Raw genomic sequence first — 20446 nt, forward strand, 5'->3', positions numbered from 1 at the left:
TGATACCATCGAACGGCAAGAGTTAAGCTCATAAAACTGATTGTCAAGGTCATTCGAATCACACGAAGACTAAATCGCGAAGCAGAAAAGATTTGGTTAAAGGTAAATACGTCTAAGACAAAGTACATGCTGATCAGAGGAACCGAAGCCAACCGACGTCGCTTGGGCAGTAGTATAATGGTCGACGACAATGAGTTTATGGTAGTCGACGAATTGGTCTACCTAGGCTTATTGGTAACAGCGGACAATGATACCTGCCGTGAGATTCGGAGGCGTATTATCAGCGGAAATCATGCTTCGCTTGCCTTCACAAGCAATTGCGGTTGAACAAACTGAGCCCCCGTACAAAGTGTGCCCTGTGCAAGACACTTATTAGACCGGTTGTTGTTCTCTACGGGCATGAAACATGCACAATGCTCGAGGAGGACCTGCGAGCTGCTAAAAACGATCTGCGGCAGCGTCAGGAGAACAGAACCCAGTATCCCAGTACGGCGGTTAAAGCTAGATGGATGCGAGGGGCAGGGTATGTTGCAAGAATGCCGGACAACTACTCCGCGAAGATTGTGTTCGTCTCTAATCCGGCAGGAACTAGACACTCAGAAGCGCAGCGAGCAAGACAAGGTTAGAGACCAGGTGGGGTGAGATCTGGCGGAGAGTACTCGGTGTCCGAGGAATTGGAGAGCGGTAGCTCACAGCCGAGTTCGTAGGAGGAACCTTGTTCAACAGGTTTTGTCTTAGGACGGCAAGCCACTTAAACTTGCAAGTGATGTGCAGTGATAGTGTTGGTGACTTACTTGCTGGAAGTGCTTAGGAAGGAGCACTTCCAGATTTTGTTGAATGGAGAAGTATACACGGAGATCAGCAGAAACAGGATAATAATTGTGAACGATGGCTAAGCTATAGAGCCATTAATATTCTTATTAGCATCTAGAAGGAAGAACAAATGTCGAAGGAGCGGTTGGCCTCATTTGCCCTATTTTTAAAAAAGGACAAGGACTCGAATGTGAAAACTTTCGAGGCATTATATTGCTCAATTCTCCCTATAATGTGCGTTTCCGTATTCTGTACTGGAAACAGAGGCTATTAGGGGAATCCTGCGTCAGTGAGTACTCTGCACCAGTTGCTAGACAAGTTCCGAGAGTACAATCTTCAGACTATTCATACGTTTATGGACTTTAAGGCGGCGTACGATTCAGTTAAACGAAATGAGTTGTGGCAGATAACACTAGAACATGGTTTTCCGACGAAACTTGTTACGCTGATTCGTACAATGCTGGACGGGTCAAAGCATGCGTCAGAATAGCGGGTGAGACCTCAGTTTTTTAAATGTGATATTTAAAAGCACGTCAATTTTTGATCGTTCCACCCTTAAAATTTTTTATGAAAATCATATGGGAAGGTAAAACACTGTTTTAAGAAATAGCTGCCATAAGTTTGAAGATGAAGTAAACACAAATGGGCAGTGTTGAGCACCCCGAATTCGCTAGTTCGCTAACCGACCAATCGCGAAACGCTAATTTATAACCTCAGACTAGCCGAATTGTTGCTGAACCATAATTCCAAATGAAGTGTCGCAGTGTATTTTAAAATAATGAACTGTAAAGCATTTTATCCATTTTAACAGATTTTGATTCAAGTTTCATTAAGAAAAGCCGTGTAATAGATATAAATTAGTAATAATTTTGTACAATGCAAGTTGTTGCGATATGTTTAAAAATAAACAGTGACTGTTAATTTGCAGTTTGTGATTAGTGAGTAGCAAAATTTTCTCAATTATCGAGCAAATTGTATCGGTAAGCGAATTAGCGGTGCCCAACACTGCAAATGGATGCTCAAAACAAAAAAAAAACTACTTTGTTGTTCAATTGATAGATGCCGAAAAAAGAAACATATTATTACTACTTCGGCTTGAAAATCACGATTTTTACTTGCATAAAATATCCTGCATTCATGACACACCAATCGAGCATTGATCTTAAGTCTACGTCAACAATATAAGTTCGTGTATCGCACATGGCATGCACTGCAACATAATGCCGGGCGCGATCAACCTCAGCCACTGCGAACTAACCGATGAACCTTGAGTGATTTCGTCGAGTTCTAGCGGTGTCTGCGTCAGTCTTTGCACAACACGGTTGCGGTTTCATGCTATTGTGCTTCCCGATGCCGTTGTTCCTATACCCATTCCGGAACTGGAGCTCACCGATTAAACCAAATGGAAACGCAATAGTATAGCCTGCCGCAGGCCCGCGCCTAATGGCTTTCAATTAATCATAATTTTTTTTGCATATATCTCTCATTATGAAGATTTGCCCCCATCACGCACCGCACGACCGCAAAGACGGCCCGTCGGAGACAGGAAGCAAAGCGCTGTTAAGCCTACCCACCCTTTCACGTACCGTTTTTTTTAATTTGATCCAATCATCGAGAACACTATCCGTGCTCAGCAAACGGTTACTATTAATATTGGACAGATCAGCGCGCGGTACGATCCAAGATCTTGAAAGTTGACTTCCGTTAGTATGCGTGTGTGTGTAGTTTCTAAGCAGTTTCACTGCATCAGCTCACGTCAAGCCGTTCGTAGGAAGCGGTCAGCTGTGACCAGCTGGCTAAGCAAAGGTTCATGCCTGCCGGAGGTAGAAAGAGACAGACGGGGTGGGCAAAAATATTTTTTCGAAAGTTGATTCAGCCAGGGTCCAGAACCTCTCTGTCAAGGCGATTAGCATGCATTTCTAGACGGCCCGCGCTTACGGTACAGTTCACAGGTACTAATTGAAATCATGTTCAGGTGGTGCAGGAAACAAATCGTTCGTCAAATGACAGGTCTGATGGATTTTTTTAACTTTTTTGTTGAAACGCAAAAAGCCAGGACTCCCCCGGCTGTCGATAAACTCGTTTTCGCGAGGATTCCCTTCTGCTTCACCCACCGGAAAGCAGCAGACAATCGTGATTTAGTTTGTTAGCTGTAACACGTGTTCTGTGTGTGAATTGTGCAGTCTAAATTTGGACAAATCAACTGATACTGGCGTTCACTTCCTGATTCGACTTGATACTTTTGATATTTTAAATAGTAAAAAAAAATTTGATTGGCGCAGCCACGTAGCCAGAATGGGGGGCCGGGGGCCCAATTTTGATTTTAACTGTTTTATATGCATATTTTTGCGTTTAGAACTGCAATACGTTAAATGTATTGTGATGTATTATATTTATAAGCAGAAAGATATGCATATAATGCATTAGAAACCAAGATAGGGCTCCTGGCCCCCACCTCTGGCTACGTGACTGGATTGGCGACCAACCCCTTTTCGAAGCTGCATAATTTTGGTGACGAATAAATTCTCAGTTTGAAAAGGTGCAGCATTAATTAGTTTTTTTTTCGTAAGCTAAAAACAACTTCATCTCTAACGGTACTACGACGCATATTAACGGCACACAACCGGCATGACACCGAAATCAATTAGCCCGTATGAATAAATTCTTCTGTAAAACTCGACGCCCTTACTAGACTACCTGCATTATTAACACCTTCCGTTTCAATTTTCCAACCAATTAAGTCTCGGTATCGGTTCAATTCACCTAACATTTAGATGGCGTGCCCCCTTTCGGGGATGCCAGCCAATCTCAGTCTCAATTTCATCGCTGAACTGCATGATTGACATTGAAGATATAGTTTTTGGGCCAATCAATCGGAAGCGCTCATGGAAATGACTTTTATTGATCGCTCTGGTTCGATTGGTTTCTTCGAGTTGGACCCATAAATTTGCCGCCCTACTGTAAAGGTACTCGAAGGTTAAATTCTGTAGACACTGGACCGTTAATCAACGAAGAAAAATGTCGCTAATAAACCAAACCCGCATTGCGCTCAGCTTGGCTGATTGATTTTTTTTTTCTAATTACAAAACCTTTAAATTTTTGTAAGAACCTTGGGTGGTTATATGGGTTGTAAGGTTTTTCTCAGCTACTTAGCAATGATTTCTATTTGGACACTGACAATGGTGCCGGCACAGCTATGCAGGTATGCATAACCAGTCAGCTGCGATTGTTGATTCGCGTCAACTCGATTGATTGTTTTGGATGTGAAAATATGGACACCACAAATAAACCTACATGCTAAAAGTTTGGTTGGTGAAAAGTTTTCTAGGATAATCTTATGGTCCTTACTAATAAACAACAACTTTTTAGCCAGATTTCAAATGCATGTTCAAAGAATCAAAAGTCCAGACTTTAAACTTAGTCAAGAATTAAAACTTGGTTGTCCTTGAAATCAGAACGGAATTAAATTAAATTGTTCTTTACTAAAATATTTTAGTATTTATTTTAGCCGCACAATGGCTTTCCCGATATTTCCTGCTGGAATTAGAACCAAATTGTGAGCTAACCACCATGATAAGGCTCAATTCTCCGGCTGTCGGGTTTTCTAGCCTCGTTGTGAATACTAGTCTTGCCTTGTTGGAACACGAGTTTTTCGCTTTGACCAGGACCATGTAGTTTTTTTAGAATTTTAATATACAGAGCACTTAATTACTTACTAATTATAGTGGGATGTCCTTTAGGATTCCACCTGCATAACAATGTTCCGCTAACAAACTTGGCCCACGGCTGTCCGTCTCAAATTTCTCGAATGTCCCATGCTTCCCAGGTCTTGTTCCACTTGGTCTAACCATCGAGCTGCGCCATCTCTCGTGGTTCATCCTTCTCCTCCATACACCGTTCTCATATATACCGCTAAGATGGTCTTATTAGCGTTTCGTACGCGGTATATTTGATACGGGGGTCAAGCTTACCAGCCGTTAGGGTCTTGTGGGGTCCATAGTAAGCACGACTTCCCGCAAGAACGACCCGAAGTATACAAATTCGTCCACCACCTCGTACTTATCGCCGTCGACTACCACAGTATTACCCATGCGAGCTCATTTCACCTTTGTACCTTTGAACCATAGAGGCGCTGGACAAAAGGAGACCGCAAAATCCACTTCTCAAGAATAGCGACGCGTTTTGGTTGGGTTATTGACACATATTGTGCCGCTTCCTGCATCAATTGCAGATTACCACCGAGCGAGAAGTTTTATTCTAACTACTATTTACTTTCAGGACGACGACACTATGCCGGCCCTTACGACTTGCAAGCAGGGTTGCCACATGCACAGATTATTCTGTGTTTAACAGATATTTGAAAGAAATCGCCTGTACAGAATCTGTATGCATAGAATACAGATTTTCGCCAAATTACACAGAATCAACAGATTTTTGAGCTTTTACACGAGAGTGAAAGAGACGGAAATAGTCAGCAAAATGACTCTCTATCTCTTTCACTCTCATTATTTTGCATTGGACAGATTTTTGCACAGATATTTTTCCTCGCCGTACAGATTGTCAGATTTTTCCAACAAAAAACACAGAATTATATGTGGCATCCCTGCTTGCAAGGTACTGCACGTGACGTTGTTCGTCTGTCAGCGTGTGTTAGCCGCGTTTCTCGGCACGGGTTTTCGAGGGAAGGCCCCGTTCCTATGTAATAGACTAATCTCAAGTTTTTAGTCTTGACCTTGAAATGAGGTCATACATATAAATTAATATTTTTTGAAACGATGGTTCTACAATTGATGAAGGGACGGTAGGGGAAAGAAATGAAAATTTTTGGTAAAGGAGGGGAAGAGCGGAAAGGAAGGGGGGGGGGTATTGGTAGCTGGTCTGACAAGCCAGTCGTCGTGCATCTCTCGACTGGGCGGTGCTGCTATAGTCAGTAAGATCGTTGCACTGCTTTCTATCCCGGAAATACTGGGTTTGTTGTGTACGTTTCTGTCTATATCGTTCCACATTTTGACGGGTCCCAGGCAGTATTGATGCCCCGCTGCATTCTTTTCGTCTAACAATCAGTCGTTACGTCGACTCCTTTCAGCGAATCCAAAGGTACCTTCCGCTGCACTGTTTATGACTGCTTTAACGCTATCACAGCAGTTTTCGAGAGAGTCTTCGTTCGTATCCCATACCCAGCGCTGCCTCAAGGCATTACGCGTACTCATTAGAGATGGTCGGGTAGCGGAAAATTTGCCCGAAACCCGCACCCGTACCCGCCTGGTTCGGCTCGGGTTTGGGTATTGAAAAAAAAATAATTTGCGGGTTCGGGTCGGTTACGGGTTCTTAATTTTTGTTTTTGAAACCGGGTACGGGTCGGGTCGGGTATCTCTATTGACCACATTTAACACTTAAGATGGTCGGGTACCCGGGCCCGTTCCGTACCCGTCGGGTTGCGGTCGGGTTCGGGTTCCAAAAATAATAAACCTGCGGGTTCGGGTCGGGTACGGGTTTTTAATTTTTTTCTTGATCGGGTACGGGTCGGGTTCGGGTATTCAAATTTTCATACCCGACCATCTCTAGTACTCAGTAGCGACTTCAGGTAACTTGAGTCGTTCCAGATTGTACCGTGACGGGTGACGTTACCGAATGTACCGAGGTAACAACGGAAAAAGTCTTTGGCGCACCTTAACCATCAAAACGTAATTCGATATTTGCCCCGCAATAGGTTCTAATGCCGATGATACCTGAGAAATGCCTTATACTAATCAAAACGTGGTCGATTTGCGACTCGATTTGTTGTGGTGGTCTACAAGTGTACAGGGAAGCAATGCTGGATGCAGAGAAGCACTCGACTGGAATCCACAAGGACAGCGTAGGAGAGGCAGGCTCAGAGGCTCATGGCGACGGCGCTTAGCCAACGACATCCGGGCTGTAGACGAGAACCTGTCCTGGCGACAGGTAAAAGCCATGGCGAGTAACCGTCAGCAGTGGAGATCTCTGATTTCATCCCTTTGTTCTGCCGGACCGGCGGACATGGACACATAAGTAAAAGTAAAAGGCTATACTGGAAGTAGATACTTCGTATGGCCATATTTTTGGTTGCGGCGAAGTCAGTAAGTCGATGGCCGTTTTCGCTAAACTGGCTAAACTTTTCAATAATAGATCTGAATTGCTCCTCCTGGCTGGGTGCGCGATGTTAGGCATACGGACATTAGGCATAATGGACGTTAGGCATAACGGACGATACGCATAACGGATGATAGGTAGAATGGATGATAGGTACATGAACAACAGGTATAATAGACGTAAGGCATAATTTACATAATTTCGCTTTCCTACGAATACGCACTTGATTCAATCATCGCTGCGTCACAATACAATAAGAACCGGGGCCGTCCATTTAACATAAATCCAGCTTTTTACTAGCCCTAGTGGCGGAAGGCACACTCCGTGTTCGTAATATTTGAACAGCATTTTTGACAGTTCTTAAATACATCGGACGTTTTCTTTCCGCACGTTCACGGTAAACCTAAAGGAACGTGCGGAAAGAAAACGTGCGATGTATTTAGGAAATGTTAAAAATGCTGTCCAAATATTACGAACACGGTCCGCCATTATGGCTCGTAAAAAGCTGGATTCATTTGGCATAGTGCTGCTTGGCATAACGTTGTTTGCCATAAAAAACATCAGCATAAACATAAGGGGCCATTTGGCAGAAAAATATATTCGCCAAACATCCGTCCATTTAATTCAGACAATTTTTTTTTGTGGTTGTGGCTTTCCGGTTGTGAAAGTAGTACCTACATAGACTAAAACATATGTACACGGTAGAGGCGCGAGTTCAATCTTACGGGTTATTCTTATGGGCTGTCTTAACCTACAAATTGTTCCGTATACCACTGTGCACACATTCTGGCGATACTTTTTTCCTCGAAGGCCTCTAGACTTGTGAGCGGCTTCGATCACGCCGATACACATTCCGGCAAGGCGGTATGCGGTAGACTAGTAGAAGTAGAACGTCAAACGAGCGGCTCAGTGCAGCAACACTGTAGGTACATAGAGCCGCAGCAAGAATGACCGCCAATTTTCCGGGCGACCTGCCGCTACCACTGATGGTTGTATTTCCATGATCATGTATCTGCCTGCAAGTACGCGATCGCGTCTTGTCGGCCCTTCAATGGCTCGCTCAGGAGCTAGCCAACTGGCTAGTGGCTATATCTATTGTCTAGATCGCGGAACACATAATAAAGTGCATTCAGGACTGCTGCCGGAGCGGACCGCTTATTAAATGGTTCTGCACGCGCGTCTATCAAACAGCGGCGAATTAAATCGGAGAACCTGCACAGTGTCAGAAAATCTTAACTGTGGTACTGGTGATGGAAAAACATGGTCACCATCACCAAACGGCGAGAAACCATTGGCTTTAGAGAGGGGGTTACTGGTTTTAGTCACGTACGCCATCCCGGGAGATACCCTCCGGTTCCGCACGCGCGATTGTATTCTCCGGAGTTGGTCGGAAAATCGTTACACATATTCTCGCGCGAGAGCCTCATAAGGCTTCCCATTTCCTGTTCATCACACGAGCAGAGCGCAGATTTTTCCGCGCTCTCGCAATCCTCATCGTCTCGTCATGCCGCTCGTTTGAACGTAATCGTGACCGTAGTCGTTAGCAGCAGCTGAGCGAGAGCGTTTTTTAGGCTCGATCGTGTAAGTTTTTATATATAAGATCGGGTACCGTAGGCTGGCCGTAAGTCATTTACTGTTCAGCAGTCAGTGCAGTGTACGAAGCGTTTGAGTTTTCCCGCCAAACAGTGGTGACTATCGCCGTGTTGAAACACCGTTTGAATCCTTTTCTCAGCCGGGTCGGTCGCTTTCGTGGGAGTGTGTGAATGTGTTTTACGGTGTGATTGGAGGCTGTTTCCCGATCCCCTTTTACCAGAGCCTAAATTGCCATTCTAAGTTGGAGTGACCGGTGGGACCAGTCCAGGAAGTTCGTGATATTATCCATTAGGAGTCGAGAGTGGAATCTGTGATCTAGTCTCTGAAACGAACGTGAACAACAGTCAGTCATAATGAAAGTAGTAAGTTTTGTTTTTTCTCATGTAAATTCAATTTTTTTTCGTGCACTGTATGGGAAAAGTGCGTAGAAAAGCGATCCAACACCTTTTGATTGCGGTAGGCTAATTTGAGTTTTGGTAGCTCACCTTCATATGGGGCGTGCAAATTAAAGTTCCGAAATGCGGAGGTGGTTAACAAAGCGAAAACAAAACAAGTAGTGACGTTGGGTGAACACAATATTAAAACGGAAAATGAAATTAAGATGAAAAGTAAAGAGCTTATTTTCGTGGTGTTGAAGGAGGGTGTTACACATGTTTACAGACTCGGTCATTGTAAACTGACCAGATGAACGAATAGGGAAATTCCTCTTTCGGCTGTACGTGTGTGAGCAATCACCATCATCACAAACGATGCGGACGATGGAGACGCGTCCATATGAACCGAGGCTGCGTTTGTGCATAAAGTCGTTTTCAGTGAAAGTTTGATGACATCGAGGTGAGCTCGAACATGGGACACTGCCAAGGGAAGGTTAATTCGTTAATTTTTAAATTGCGCCGGCTTCAGGAGCTGCTTGTTGTACAGAAACCCGAACAGCTTCCGCCTTCAAAGTGGTTCGATTGTACTTGTCTTTCACCATTTACGTGATTTACCTACTTTATTGTTAGACGGATACATGCGAAGCAGGCGGGTTTTGCAAAGCGGTTGACAATTACGGTGCAAAGTCACAATATTGTCAGGTAGCGAGTCCTTCGGCATTGTGTAGATATTAACGCGTTAATGGACATAGGAAGTGCAAGTTTACGAATTTGATTAATATCCGAACGTTGAAACAGGCTTTGCAAATTTTTCAAAATTTTTATACAGATTGGGCCGAAAGATCACAATTTTATCGACTGTAGTTTTTGGAGTGTCTTAGTAGAATACGAAACCTGAAATTAAAGAAAAGAAAAACTTCCACTATTCTTCAAATTTGCACTCATCAATTTCCGATGTCATCAATTTTCATAAAAAAATCCACTGAAAATTTCTCGATTTTTTTGGGAGTCGGCTGTATTAAAAATTCATAATTCGAGAACAGTTTTGTTATATCAAAATGTAAGAAAATTCTCTTAGCAATCCGGGAAAAATATCTGCAAAAAAGTTTTCCACAAAAATGCATAATCAACCGCCCAGTTAGCTTCGAGGTACGATACTGGTCTAACAAGTCCGTCGTCGTACGTTCGAATCTTAGCTAGGCGTTTCTGCTAGAAAGAGTCAGTATAGGACAGGGTAACAAGCCCCGTAATTGTCATGTACTCTAATAGCCGGCTGTGAAGTCTGTCGATAAAGAAGGGTCAAGTCTTAGAAAGATGTTTAAGTCCAAGACTTTGCTTGTTTTGCCCAATTGAAGTCTGGGTTCCTGGTCATTGCGCTATATAGGGATATGAACTTGTGGTTTGCGGATGAACTAACCAGATGTGGCTTTAACTCTCCATTCACTGATCCAGTCACTGCGCAATCTCTGACTATGTGCTGTAGAATGAGCTGAAACAATGGAAAAGCCAAAAAGTTAAGGCCAATTCGATGGCCGTAAAATCACTTAACCAATCAAAAAAATTTAAAACGCCGAGTATTAAATTTACTTGATACTGAGTCATCATCTTAAAAATCCTGGTTTCGTACAAGATGATATTTGATTGCTATTGCAGCGCCGAAAACGAAACCTCGAAGCCCTTGTTCTGCAATTGCGGATCACCAATAGGACGCATACTGCAGTATCTCAAAAAGGGCATGTAACAGTCTAGGGAGATCTGGTTAGTATCGACGATCGAGGTACCTAGGTTTATAAATCAAGTTATGATTAACCGGCAACCCTCACGCTAAAGATACCAGCCTATCACTTCCTTAATAAGTGGTAGGTAAGCTTGAAGCGTAACGAAAATAGAACGGGGATTCAGAGGTGTGATAGAGAGTAGTCACTATGGTAGTCGGCGACGGTGGGAAAACTGATTGGTCTTGCCTACTGTCAAACGACATGAGATACTACACTTTGATCTTAGCCTTTAGGCCGAGAAGCGATAAACGACATGAGTTGGAAGGCGCTAGCAGTTGTTAGATCACAAATCAAGGCACTTTCAGTGAGAATTTCTTCAGAATTACCAAAGCGCTAAGGTAACAGAATGCTTCTTTTTAGGTCTTGTCTCCTTGAAAAAAAATGAGTCTGAAGGCGCTTATAATGAGGAAGACACTCCACGGATGTACAGTAACAGAAGGCTTCCTGATTGGTCCTGTCGAACGTTACGGATCTAAGGGCCTTGCAGTTGTTACACCTTGAATCAATCACCCCTATTCTGTATTTCGAACGAGTCTATTTCGTTCGACTTGCTTGCAACTCAACCGTTAAATCTATACTGATATATGCCTGCGAAATGTGGTGCGTCTCGGCAGAGACAATGCAAATACTCCAAATAGTTATTAATCACTGCCTGCGATACATTTTTCGTGCCTGGCTCATGGCGACGATGCTTAGCCACCTGAGTAACAATGTAAGTTTTATTGTACTCTATATGGTGGTCTAATGACTAATTTTGGTCTTAAATGCCATCATATGAGTGTAATAAGACCCAAAATGTTATTTGGGCAATGGCATCCAGGCTGTTAATTCGTTGCAGAAGCTGTTTAAGTTTTTTTTATCTCCCAGTTCTGCTTCACACTGCTCAGCTCTCCTTTTCTTTTTCAGAAATTCTTTAAAAAACAAAAAGAGGTAATTCTTTGCTAGTTTAAGATCTAAAGAGTAACATTCTAATGTCTTTGACTTAACCTTGTTGTAAGAATTTTTAATGTTATTTTTACCCATTCGCATTCCATTTTTTTAACAATGGATGCTGTTGTAGATGACTTAGATTTCATCTTATGACTTACGCGGGTCAATTGATATTTTAGACATTTTCTTAAAAAGGCGATGTTCTTGTGTATTGCAGCCATCCCTTTCCTCAGTCCCAAAAATTTTTTCGGCTCATCCCCTCAATCAGATACGATTTATTAACATGTATATCTGTACGTAATGCTGATTTTTATCTCTTAGAGTAGGGCGGGGCATAAGTGCGATGTTTGAAGTTGTCATCAATTTTCGCGAGATATAAAGAAGAACAACAACAAAATATATTTTATAGTGATGCAGCAACTCAATGTCTTTACATTCAACTATAAATCATCTGGAATAATAGTGTTATTGAAAATAAATTCTTCATTCTTCTGAACAAGTACCGATTCGCACTTTTACCCCACTAACGGGGTAAAAGTTCGATTACCGCGGGGCAAAAGTGCGAAGCTCGAATCCATGAATTTAGCACAGCAGTAGCTAACAAAACCATATTATCGTCAATCTGCGGTATGTTTCGGTAAGGAATATTCTCAATTTACACCTTTCCTATTTTTCGCTGGTGTATTGCAGCCTCCGACAGATCGAAACTTTCCCAAACGTTTGTTTTATGTTTCATCAGCGGAAAACATTGTTTTCCTTTGACCAACATCTGTAGAACACAGTTTTCTGCAGATCTTCCATTTCTAGTATCTGTAATATAGTGCCAAAAGCTGTATATAAGCTATACATTTTTGCCCCGTCCGTGAATCGCACCTTTACTCCGCTAGGTGCTTCACGGGGTTTGATTAAATTATGGAAAAGCGAAACTGTTATTTTCTTGATTCAAATAGAATTTCGTTTCGAAACAAAAATATTTTTAGGTTGTTATAAAAATTTCGTTTGAAACAAACGAATTTTTTCGCTCCGTGATAGAACTAGAACTCCTTTCCCCGAACAACCCCGTTGAGAATCGCGGCTATAACGCTGACGGACGAACAGCGTCGCCCGCAGTACCTTACAAGTCGCAAGGACTTGCATAGTGTCGTCGTCCCGTCAGTAAAATGAGTTAGATTCTCGATCCATGAATCGAACTTTTACCCCGTCAATAAATCGAACTTTTGCCCCGCTAGGCGCTTGACGGGGTTTGATTAAATTATGGAAAAGAAACATATATTTTGTAAATTCTTCTCACCGCAATTTCAAGAGAGATATCTGAGTGATGTAAAACGCTGCTACAATTTGTGAATAAGTAATATCCTCCTGTTGATATCGTATTTGCCGTACAACGAAATATTACATCAAAACCGTTCTAAAATAACTTTTACCCATAACTCAGCAACTATGATTCGTAAACAACAAATGTTTATGATGGATTTAAGCTGTCAAAGTACTCACCCATCCATGCCAATGTAGTTAATTTACTCGGAATCCGCACTGATAAATCATTGAATCGCACTTTTACCCGCATCGTACTTTTACCCCTCCTTACTCTATATACATATAAAAATGCGAGCTGGGGTGACCACACGTCCTGATTTACCAGGACATGTCCTGTTTTCGCATGCGTTGTCCTAGTTCCTGATTTACAGTGAAAAATCCTGATTTTCGAAATGAATCCTGTTTTACTAACAACACTATCAACAGTTTTGTAATTACGAAATTTGACGTATGATAGGGACGAGAGAGGAAATCTAATCACAAGCGAGCACGAGATGGTCTTCAAGTGGGAGCAGTTCTTCGGTGAACACCTCAGTGGCGAATTTGCAAAAGGAAGCGGAACGGAAGTCAACCTTGGAGTGCCCATGGAAGCTAGCAATATCAAAGCACTTGATCTCTAAGAAGTCTAAACGAGATATCAAGTTGCTGAAGACCAATAAAACCGCTGGTAAGGACCGTCTACCTGCAGACTTTATAAATATGTCCGAGAAACGCTGGCAATGGCTCTTCATTGCGTATTTTCCAACATTTGTGAGGAGGAGAAGCAACCCATGGAATGTATTCTCCCAGATCTTGTTACACCGGCTGTCACCGATAGCACATGGTTTCGTAGGGAATTAGCAGGCAAGTTTAAACGGGACTCGTGCAACTACAGACAATATTGTTACTATCCGACAGATCTTGCAGAAATATCGGGAGTACAATGTGCCCACGGATCACATCTTTATTGTTTTTAAAGCAGCATACGATACAGTCGATCGAGACCACCTGTATGGCAGATAATGCCAGAACACGGTTTTCCGCATAACCTGACTGAACTGATCAGCATTACATTGGATCGAGTGTATGTTTCGTGCGCATCTCGGAGACATTCTTGAATCTCTTCGAGGCGCAGCGAGGGTTGAGACAAGCTGACGGCTTGTCCTGCATGCTGTTTAACATCGCTCTTGAGGGGGTGATCCGACAAGCGGGTTTCGAAACGAGAGCTACAATTTTTACCAAGGACCCACTCCTAGCAAGGAAATTTGCATCGCGAAACGCTACGATCAAGAAGTTACGATCGTCGCCGTACGAAGCTGACAATTTACAAAACCGCTATGAGATCGGTAGTTCTTTACGGAGTTGAAGCCGGGACGCTAGTCGCGCCCTTGCCGTGTTCGAGCGGATTTGGACAAACTGAAAGCGGAGAGTGGTGGAGGCGTATGAATCACGAGCTACAGGCGCAAACACATTCAGTGATGGTCGATAGGCTACTGTGACCCAGACGAATCGTAAGGATGCCTGACAAGGACGACAATGTGACGAAAATAGTTGTCTTCAACAACCCCACCGGCACCAGGAACAAGGGGGCTCCATATGCAGGATGGCTCGACCAGGTCGAAAGTGATTTGCGACTTCTAAGACGACATGGAAATTGGCGACGAGTGGCAAGCTCGAGTTGAATGGAGACGACTGCTTAAAACAGCACGAGCCACTCCGGCTCTGTAAACAATTAAACAACCCGCAAGATGCACGCGCCTGCTAAACGAGGCTGTATCTTCCTCTGTGGAGCTAGATGAATCAACACTCGAAGATCGATGGGATACGATTCACCGTCGATGAAGCCTCAACCGCGGTGCTAGGAGAAGAAACCTCAAGTGTACGGAATGGGTGGTTTGACGAGGAACGCCAGCATTCATTGGAGAGGAAAAAGATCTTAGCTTAGCTTAGCTAGGATCAGGATTTACATTGATAAGTGATGTGATCGTACAAGCGATGAAGAAGAGAGCTTAGAAAAACTAGGAAAAATTTGGCAAAGTATCGACGAGGGCGGAGTAAGTTGACCATGATCCTTAGAGAAAAAGCGTCAGGAGCAGGCAACTATACTACACTTAGACAATTCCTTCCGGTATATCGGGAGTTCAAAATGTCCACGTATCATATTTGCGTGGATTTCAAGGCAGCGTACGATACAGTCGAGCGCGAAGAGTTATGACAATTAGTATACAAGAACGGTTATCCGGACAAACCAAATAAGGCTGACCATAGTTACCCTGAAGCGAGTGATGTTCTACGCACGTGTTTCGGTAGCACTCTCGAGTTCTATCGAAACGGTCGGTGGACGGTCCCGTATTCTATTTAACATCACTATTGAAGGTGTGAGCGGGCGTCAAAACAAGAGGAACGATCTTCAATAAAAGTACCCAACTCCTAGCAGAGGACCATGGCATCATTACTAAAAACCTTTGGACGGCGGAGGCAATCCATGCCGATCTAAAAACGGAGCTGGTGAAAGTCGGAAGGCTACGGTGGTCCAGCCATGTCATAAGGATGTACCACCAATATCAGGAATAGCCAGACCCTACGTACTGAATAGCTCAACCAGGTTGACTTGCGAGTGTTCAGATGCTCAACAAATTAGGGACGAGTAGCCTAGGTCGAGTACAATGGAGACAAGTTCTTGATACCTGTTTCTATAATCTAAACATAGGGAGATTACCAACCTAACGTGGTAATTTGTCCAATCTAAATCTCCATCCGCATGTTTGGGCGACAACTGTCCTGATTTTTAAGTGTACCCTCCTGGGTTGCCAGTGCATGTAGGTAGAATTACAGTATATCCAAATTTGATTATCAAATGAATTTCACACTAAGGGCCAGAAGGCATTGGGCGGACCCACAAGCAGAGTCACTTGTGCGCATTCCGGGGTTATAAAAGTCGTCTTCCAGCATTAGGATCCTTCCATGGAATAATCAATTTCGCTGTACCAACTTTAACCCACGTGATGATTTGTTTGTGAGAATTGAAAACTGCCATATTTGTTTCAGACCTTAAGGATTCAGGTTGGCAATCCACTCCATCATCCAGCTTTCCACATATATGATATCAATAATAATTCTATTAATAATACGATATTAATATGAAATGTTGTATATATGGGCAAAAATAGAACAATGTCACCAGCAGTCCTTCGAATTGAATAGTGTTGCGTCCTTTAAGTTTCCATAAATAAATTAATTTTTTCTTCTGGTATCCATGTGCAATATTAAAACTCGTTTTAGCCAAATTTTTCACTATATGACTTACCTATTAGCAAGGACGCGTGGCTCAGCCGTCTGTCCAAAACCACGGTTTTGAGATCAGGCAGCCGGGGGGAACCACCCGGCATCGCACCTCCTAGCTCGACTACTCAATAGAGCATAACCGGGTATGGCCACGTGAAGGCGCTAGGTAGGGGCTTGAGATGGCCAGAGCTATGTTGGACGCTCATCATTTGCCTTTCCCCATTTCATGCCCTTATTTGAGCGTCTTGGTGGAGTACCTGAAAAGATAAAAATCTGGAAACAGATCATGTACATCAAAGCTGCCGAAGATTGTACGCGATTGACTTCGCCGGATTCCTGATTAGTCTGTTCTGAGGTTGGCTAGGCTAGACATGGCACTCGGTAATATTTTCAGTTGCTCTCAAAGCGACATTTGTGGCATCAGAATATAAGCAGAGGTGTAAAATTGCTTCTGGTTTTCATAGATAAAGGTGAGAAAGGAAGAAACTCAAAGACTGAAGAAAAAGAAACTCAAAGAAGCTCAAGAACATCGTGCTTTCGCATCTCTTGAAATCGAAATCGATAAAAACATTCCCGCGTCAAACTCTTTTGGGAAACGGTTTATACCGATAAGGCTTTTCAACTTACAACCCGGCATCGGTAACAGTGTCAGCGGGTAAAGGTAAAACACATTACTGTTGAATTAATTATGCGCTATAATGGAAGCCCGGATGATCGACGATTGTTGCTGGGAAATGGCAGCGGGCTCCCAAGCAACTCGTGGCGCGCGGCTCGCGGCTTGTTGTGTTGGCATGCACGACCATAGCAAGACGGAATTCGCAATCATAGCTCGCAGTATTTAATGTAGTGATATTTGCAAAAAAAGAAGAATAAAATACAAATTAGACGAAGCTAATAAAATCGCACTAAACCATCACCGCCGTCATGAACAATAAGCCACTCGGATGTGGCTGTACACACAATTCGGGCCATTACCTCGACATTGGCCGACTTGCGGCCGGGCCATGCAGGCGGACACAAGCCATCCATCCAGCGGGCGGGCTGAGAGTTCACACATGTAGGCTTTCATCATCGGTTGGATAATAGCCTCGTGATGACAGAACGACGATGACGGTGTGATAAGCCCGCACAAACGCGACAAACTTGACCCAGTAAAAATTGCGACGGCTACCTTGGCAGCTTACAAGCGGGGGCGACAGCATTTTCCCCGGTCCGGTCAACTGGTGTGCCACTCACGCCGTGCACGGATTGGCTTCGGTCTTAAGGGTAATCGGTTGGGTTTGATTGACGTAGGTGGTGATTCAGACTGACTTAATCACGATTGGTGCATTCTTGCGGTCTAATTGAGTTGTCAGAAGCTTCCGCCTAAACGTACCCCCAAGCATTGCACTTCACACCTGTTCATATAGACTAACACATTGTAGCATTCGCTCAAAGTGGCAATCGATCAGTTAAACCGTTTGGATCTTTCGTCAGCTTTGTTTCTCACCGTACAGAAGGCACGTAATGTTCACAATCGAATGATATGTTTCCATACGAGAGACCAACACTAATTATAGCCCTCTGTGGAGTGCTACTCAATCCAATAGCCATACGATCTCGTTGAGTTTAGCTGAATAAACCGTCTCCCCAAACTACCAATCTAGCTAAGTATAGCGATTATAACGTACAAGTAGCGTGGTAATTCCGGGCTAGTCCGGACTATCGTCCATCCAGTCGAACTTCGGCAGCCGGTGCGGTATCGAAAGTCAAGGACCCGTTTTGAGCGAACCGGCGCGGAGCGCGCCACATACCAGCTCATTACACGTGCGCGCAAATTCCGATCCGATCGATTATCCAATCGAATCGCCAATCAACAGTATGGTCTCTCGTCCTCTCTCTCTCTCATTCTTTCTCGACAGCGCACCACACAGCTGATCAGGTTATGCTGCTGCCGGCTGCGGACCAGAAGGAATCACAATTCTACCCGGCCCGGCAAAGCGATCGTGATCTCCGGCCTGCTGGCAGGAAACCACTGCGTCACCGCATTTTTCGATTCGCTCGATGCTCGACGATCTATTAATGCAATTTGCGTCTGATCGGTTTCCATCGGCGGCGGGAGGCTCTTTCCGTATGTTGAGTCTTTGTTGGGTTTGTTAGGTATGGATGGGATTAATTGATGCTAATCTAAAAGGCATTCTGCAAATTTGAATGATTTGCATAACTGAAACAGTAACGGTTCCATAACGGAAACGTTTTTCGATATTGGAATATATTTTTCGCAGGCTGGTTACTGTAGGCTGTAATGTTGAGCAGGGAACGTGGATCATATTTTTCGACTTATCGGAGTCTTGGTTGAAGAGTCATTGTGGTTTTACTAATAAAAGCTTCAATGTTCTGCTGATTTCTGCCGATTAAATGAGTGATTAATGATTGTAGACTGGATGCGTTCAGTTTGATGTGCTTCGATTATCCAAAAGCACCAATGACAGCTAAGCAAATTCAAACAACACATATATTTGTCTTATAGCGTGCTTCATAAACCGTTCAATTGAACACGCACTAACAGTTTTAACAGTAATAAACATGTTCAAAACAATCGTTGCTGGAAAGTATGTACAAGGTGCCTTTCAAGGTAAACATATCGTTTGCGTAATAATTTTAGCGGCATAAGCTGTAATGAACCATATGGACTGGTGCCTAAAATCTTCCGCCGGTTTTCTATCAAAATGAAATAAAACGGTAATTAAGTGATAATACATTTATTGATGCGTTTGCTATTCATGAATATAGACAAAATTAATGGATCGATACTCACCATTCAACTATTCATTGCAATATTAATTGCCAGTAAACATGGATATAGGTAATAATATAACTTTAATATATGCTGTTTTTTATCCATATTTATTAGTCGATATATTGACAAAGGTTCTTTTGGATAGTTTATAAAGCTGTAACATAGTGTAACATCAAAGCAGAATTCAAGTCAAATCTTATTCTAAAATGGTGTGGATAAAAGGTTCATATTTTAAAACTACACTCAGGTTAGAAATTAAGTAACAAATCCGTCAAAAATATTAAAAGAAAATATTGTAATCAGTTTTACAAAGATTGATGCTCCTGTTGTTTGTCATCCATTTCCACATAGACTGCGGCGGACAGTAAAAGTTGATATTTATACAGAACTGCGTATAAGTTTTCTTGTGTATTAATCCGAGAGAACCTCTCGATGTACTGCTCTAGAGCGTTCAGTTTGGCCGCCATATTGACACTATGGTCTCCCACTACTCGCATCAATGTTTCGAAGTGCTGCACAGGGACTGCCGGTTGTAGTTTTTCCTTAAATAATCGCTCCTCAAACTTGCGTCTATTGCAAACGTCACAGATGCATCTAAAGGGTAGTGACTTCATTAGCCGTTGGTTTGCACTTGAAGAAAACATTCGAAACATTGGTCCATAAGAGATGGTAATCTGTTCACCTTTGGTTATGGGGCGTTTGACAATGAACTCCAAGTTACCGAAAAAACTTATGCAAAATGTATTGGGATCGCATGAATGGTTACAGAGGGACGCGATTGGGTAGATGCTGTTGATTAAGGTATCCGAAGTCATGTTAAGATTATCAATCATTTTAAAATAGTCTTGCATGCAGTGTATCATAAACAGTTTTTGTTCTTCGGTAGTGAAGATGGATCTAACAAGTGGATGCTGAATATAGATTGAATAGAAAACAGCCGCGTGAAACATTAGAAGTAAGTTTATGTCAAAGCCTCTGTCAGCCATTTTTTTGTTACTGGGAATATGCATTTTTTGAAAAAGCTTGAACTCTTCAATTGGATCGTAGCTAGTGTAATCGAAGCTCAACGGATCACTTCCGTTTCTGGCATTAGCCTTACAGAAGTCCATCATGCGCTCGACATTATCATCAAACAGGGTAAGCGCATAAAAAAACATCCGAGAAGCCAGTCGAACAGAAAGTAGCGATAAATTATGAAGTTTCGTAGAAATGCCACACTCAAACCGATGTGCGAAGCGCAATCCTTTTTGTAAGCACTCCTCATTGCAGTACATAACTGATGGACAGCTTGGACAAGGAATCAAACTATAACCATTGTTAGCTGAACAGTAATCACAGTTTGAATACTTCATTTCATCATTAACACTAGACAATAGCAGTTTTTCCTGCAAAATTACATCACCAGTTTTAAAGTTTCGTTCAGCGACCATACTGCGGCCATATACTGGCAGTTGTTGCATCCGAATCCCGTCTGCCAGGAAGGGGAT

The 20446-nt window shown here is 42.9% G+C and overlaps 1 protein-coding gene across 2 annotated transcripts in view; it reads left to right on the forward strand.

Moving 5' to 3' along the window:
- The first annotated feature begins 8592 nt into the window (after positions 1–8592).
- LOC128736619 (uncharacterized) overlaps positions 8593–20446 on the forward strand; it is a 41630-nt gene continuing 29776 nt past the window's right edge. For both annotated transcript variants that reach the window (XM_053831117.1, XM_053831109.1), the window contains exon 1: positions 8593–8879. In XM_053831117.1, the coding sequence (XP_053687092.1) occupies positions 8871–8879 (9 nt within the window). In that variant the 5' untranslated portion in view covers positions 8593–8870. The remainder of the gene's footprint in view (positions 8880–20446) is intronic.

The sequence above is a fragment of the Sabethes cyaneus genome, chromosome 1 (genome assembly GCF_943734655.1).
Source record: "Sabethes cyaneus chromosome 1, idSabCyanKW18_F2, whole genome shotgun sequence".
NCBI lineage: Eukaryota > Metazoa > Arthropoda > Insecta > Diptera > Culicidae > Sabethes > Sabethes cyaneus.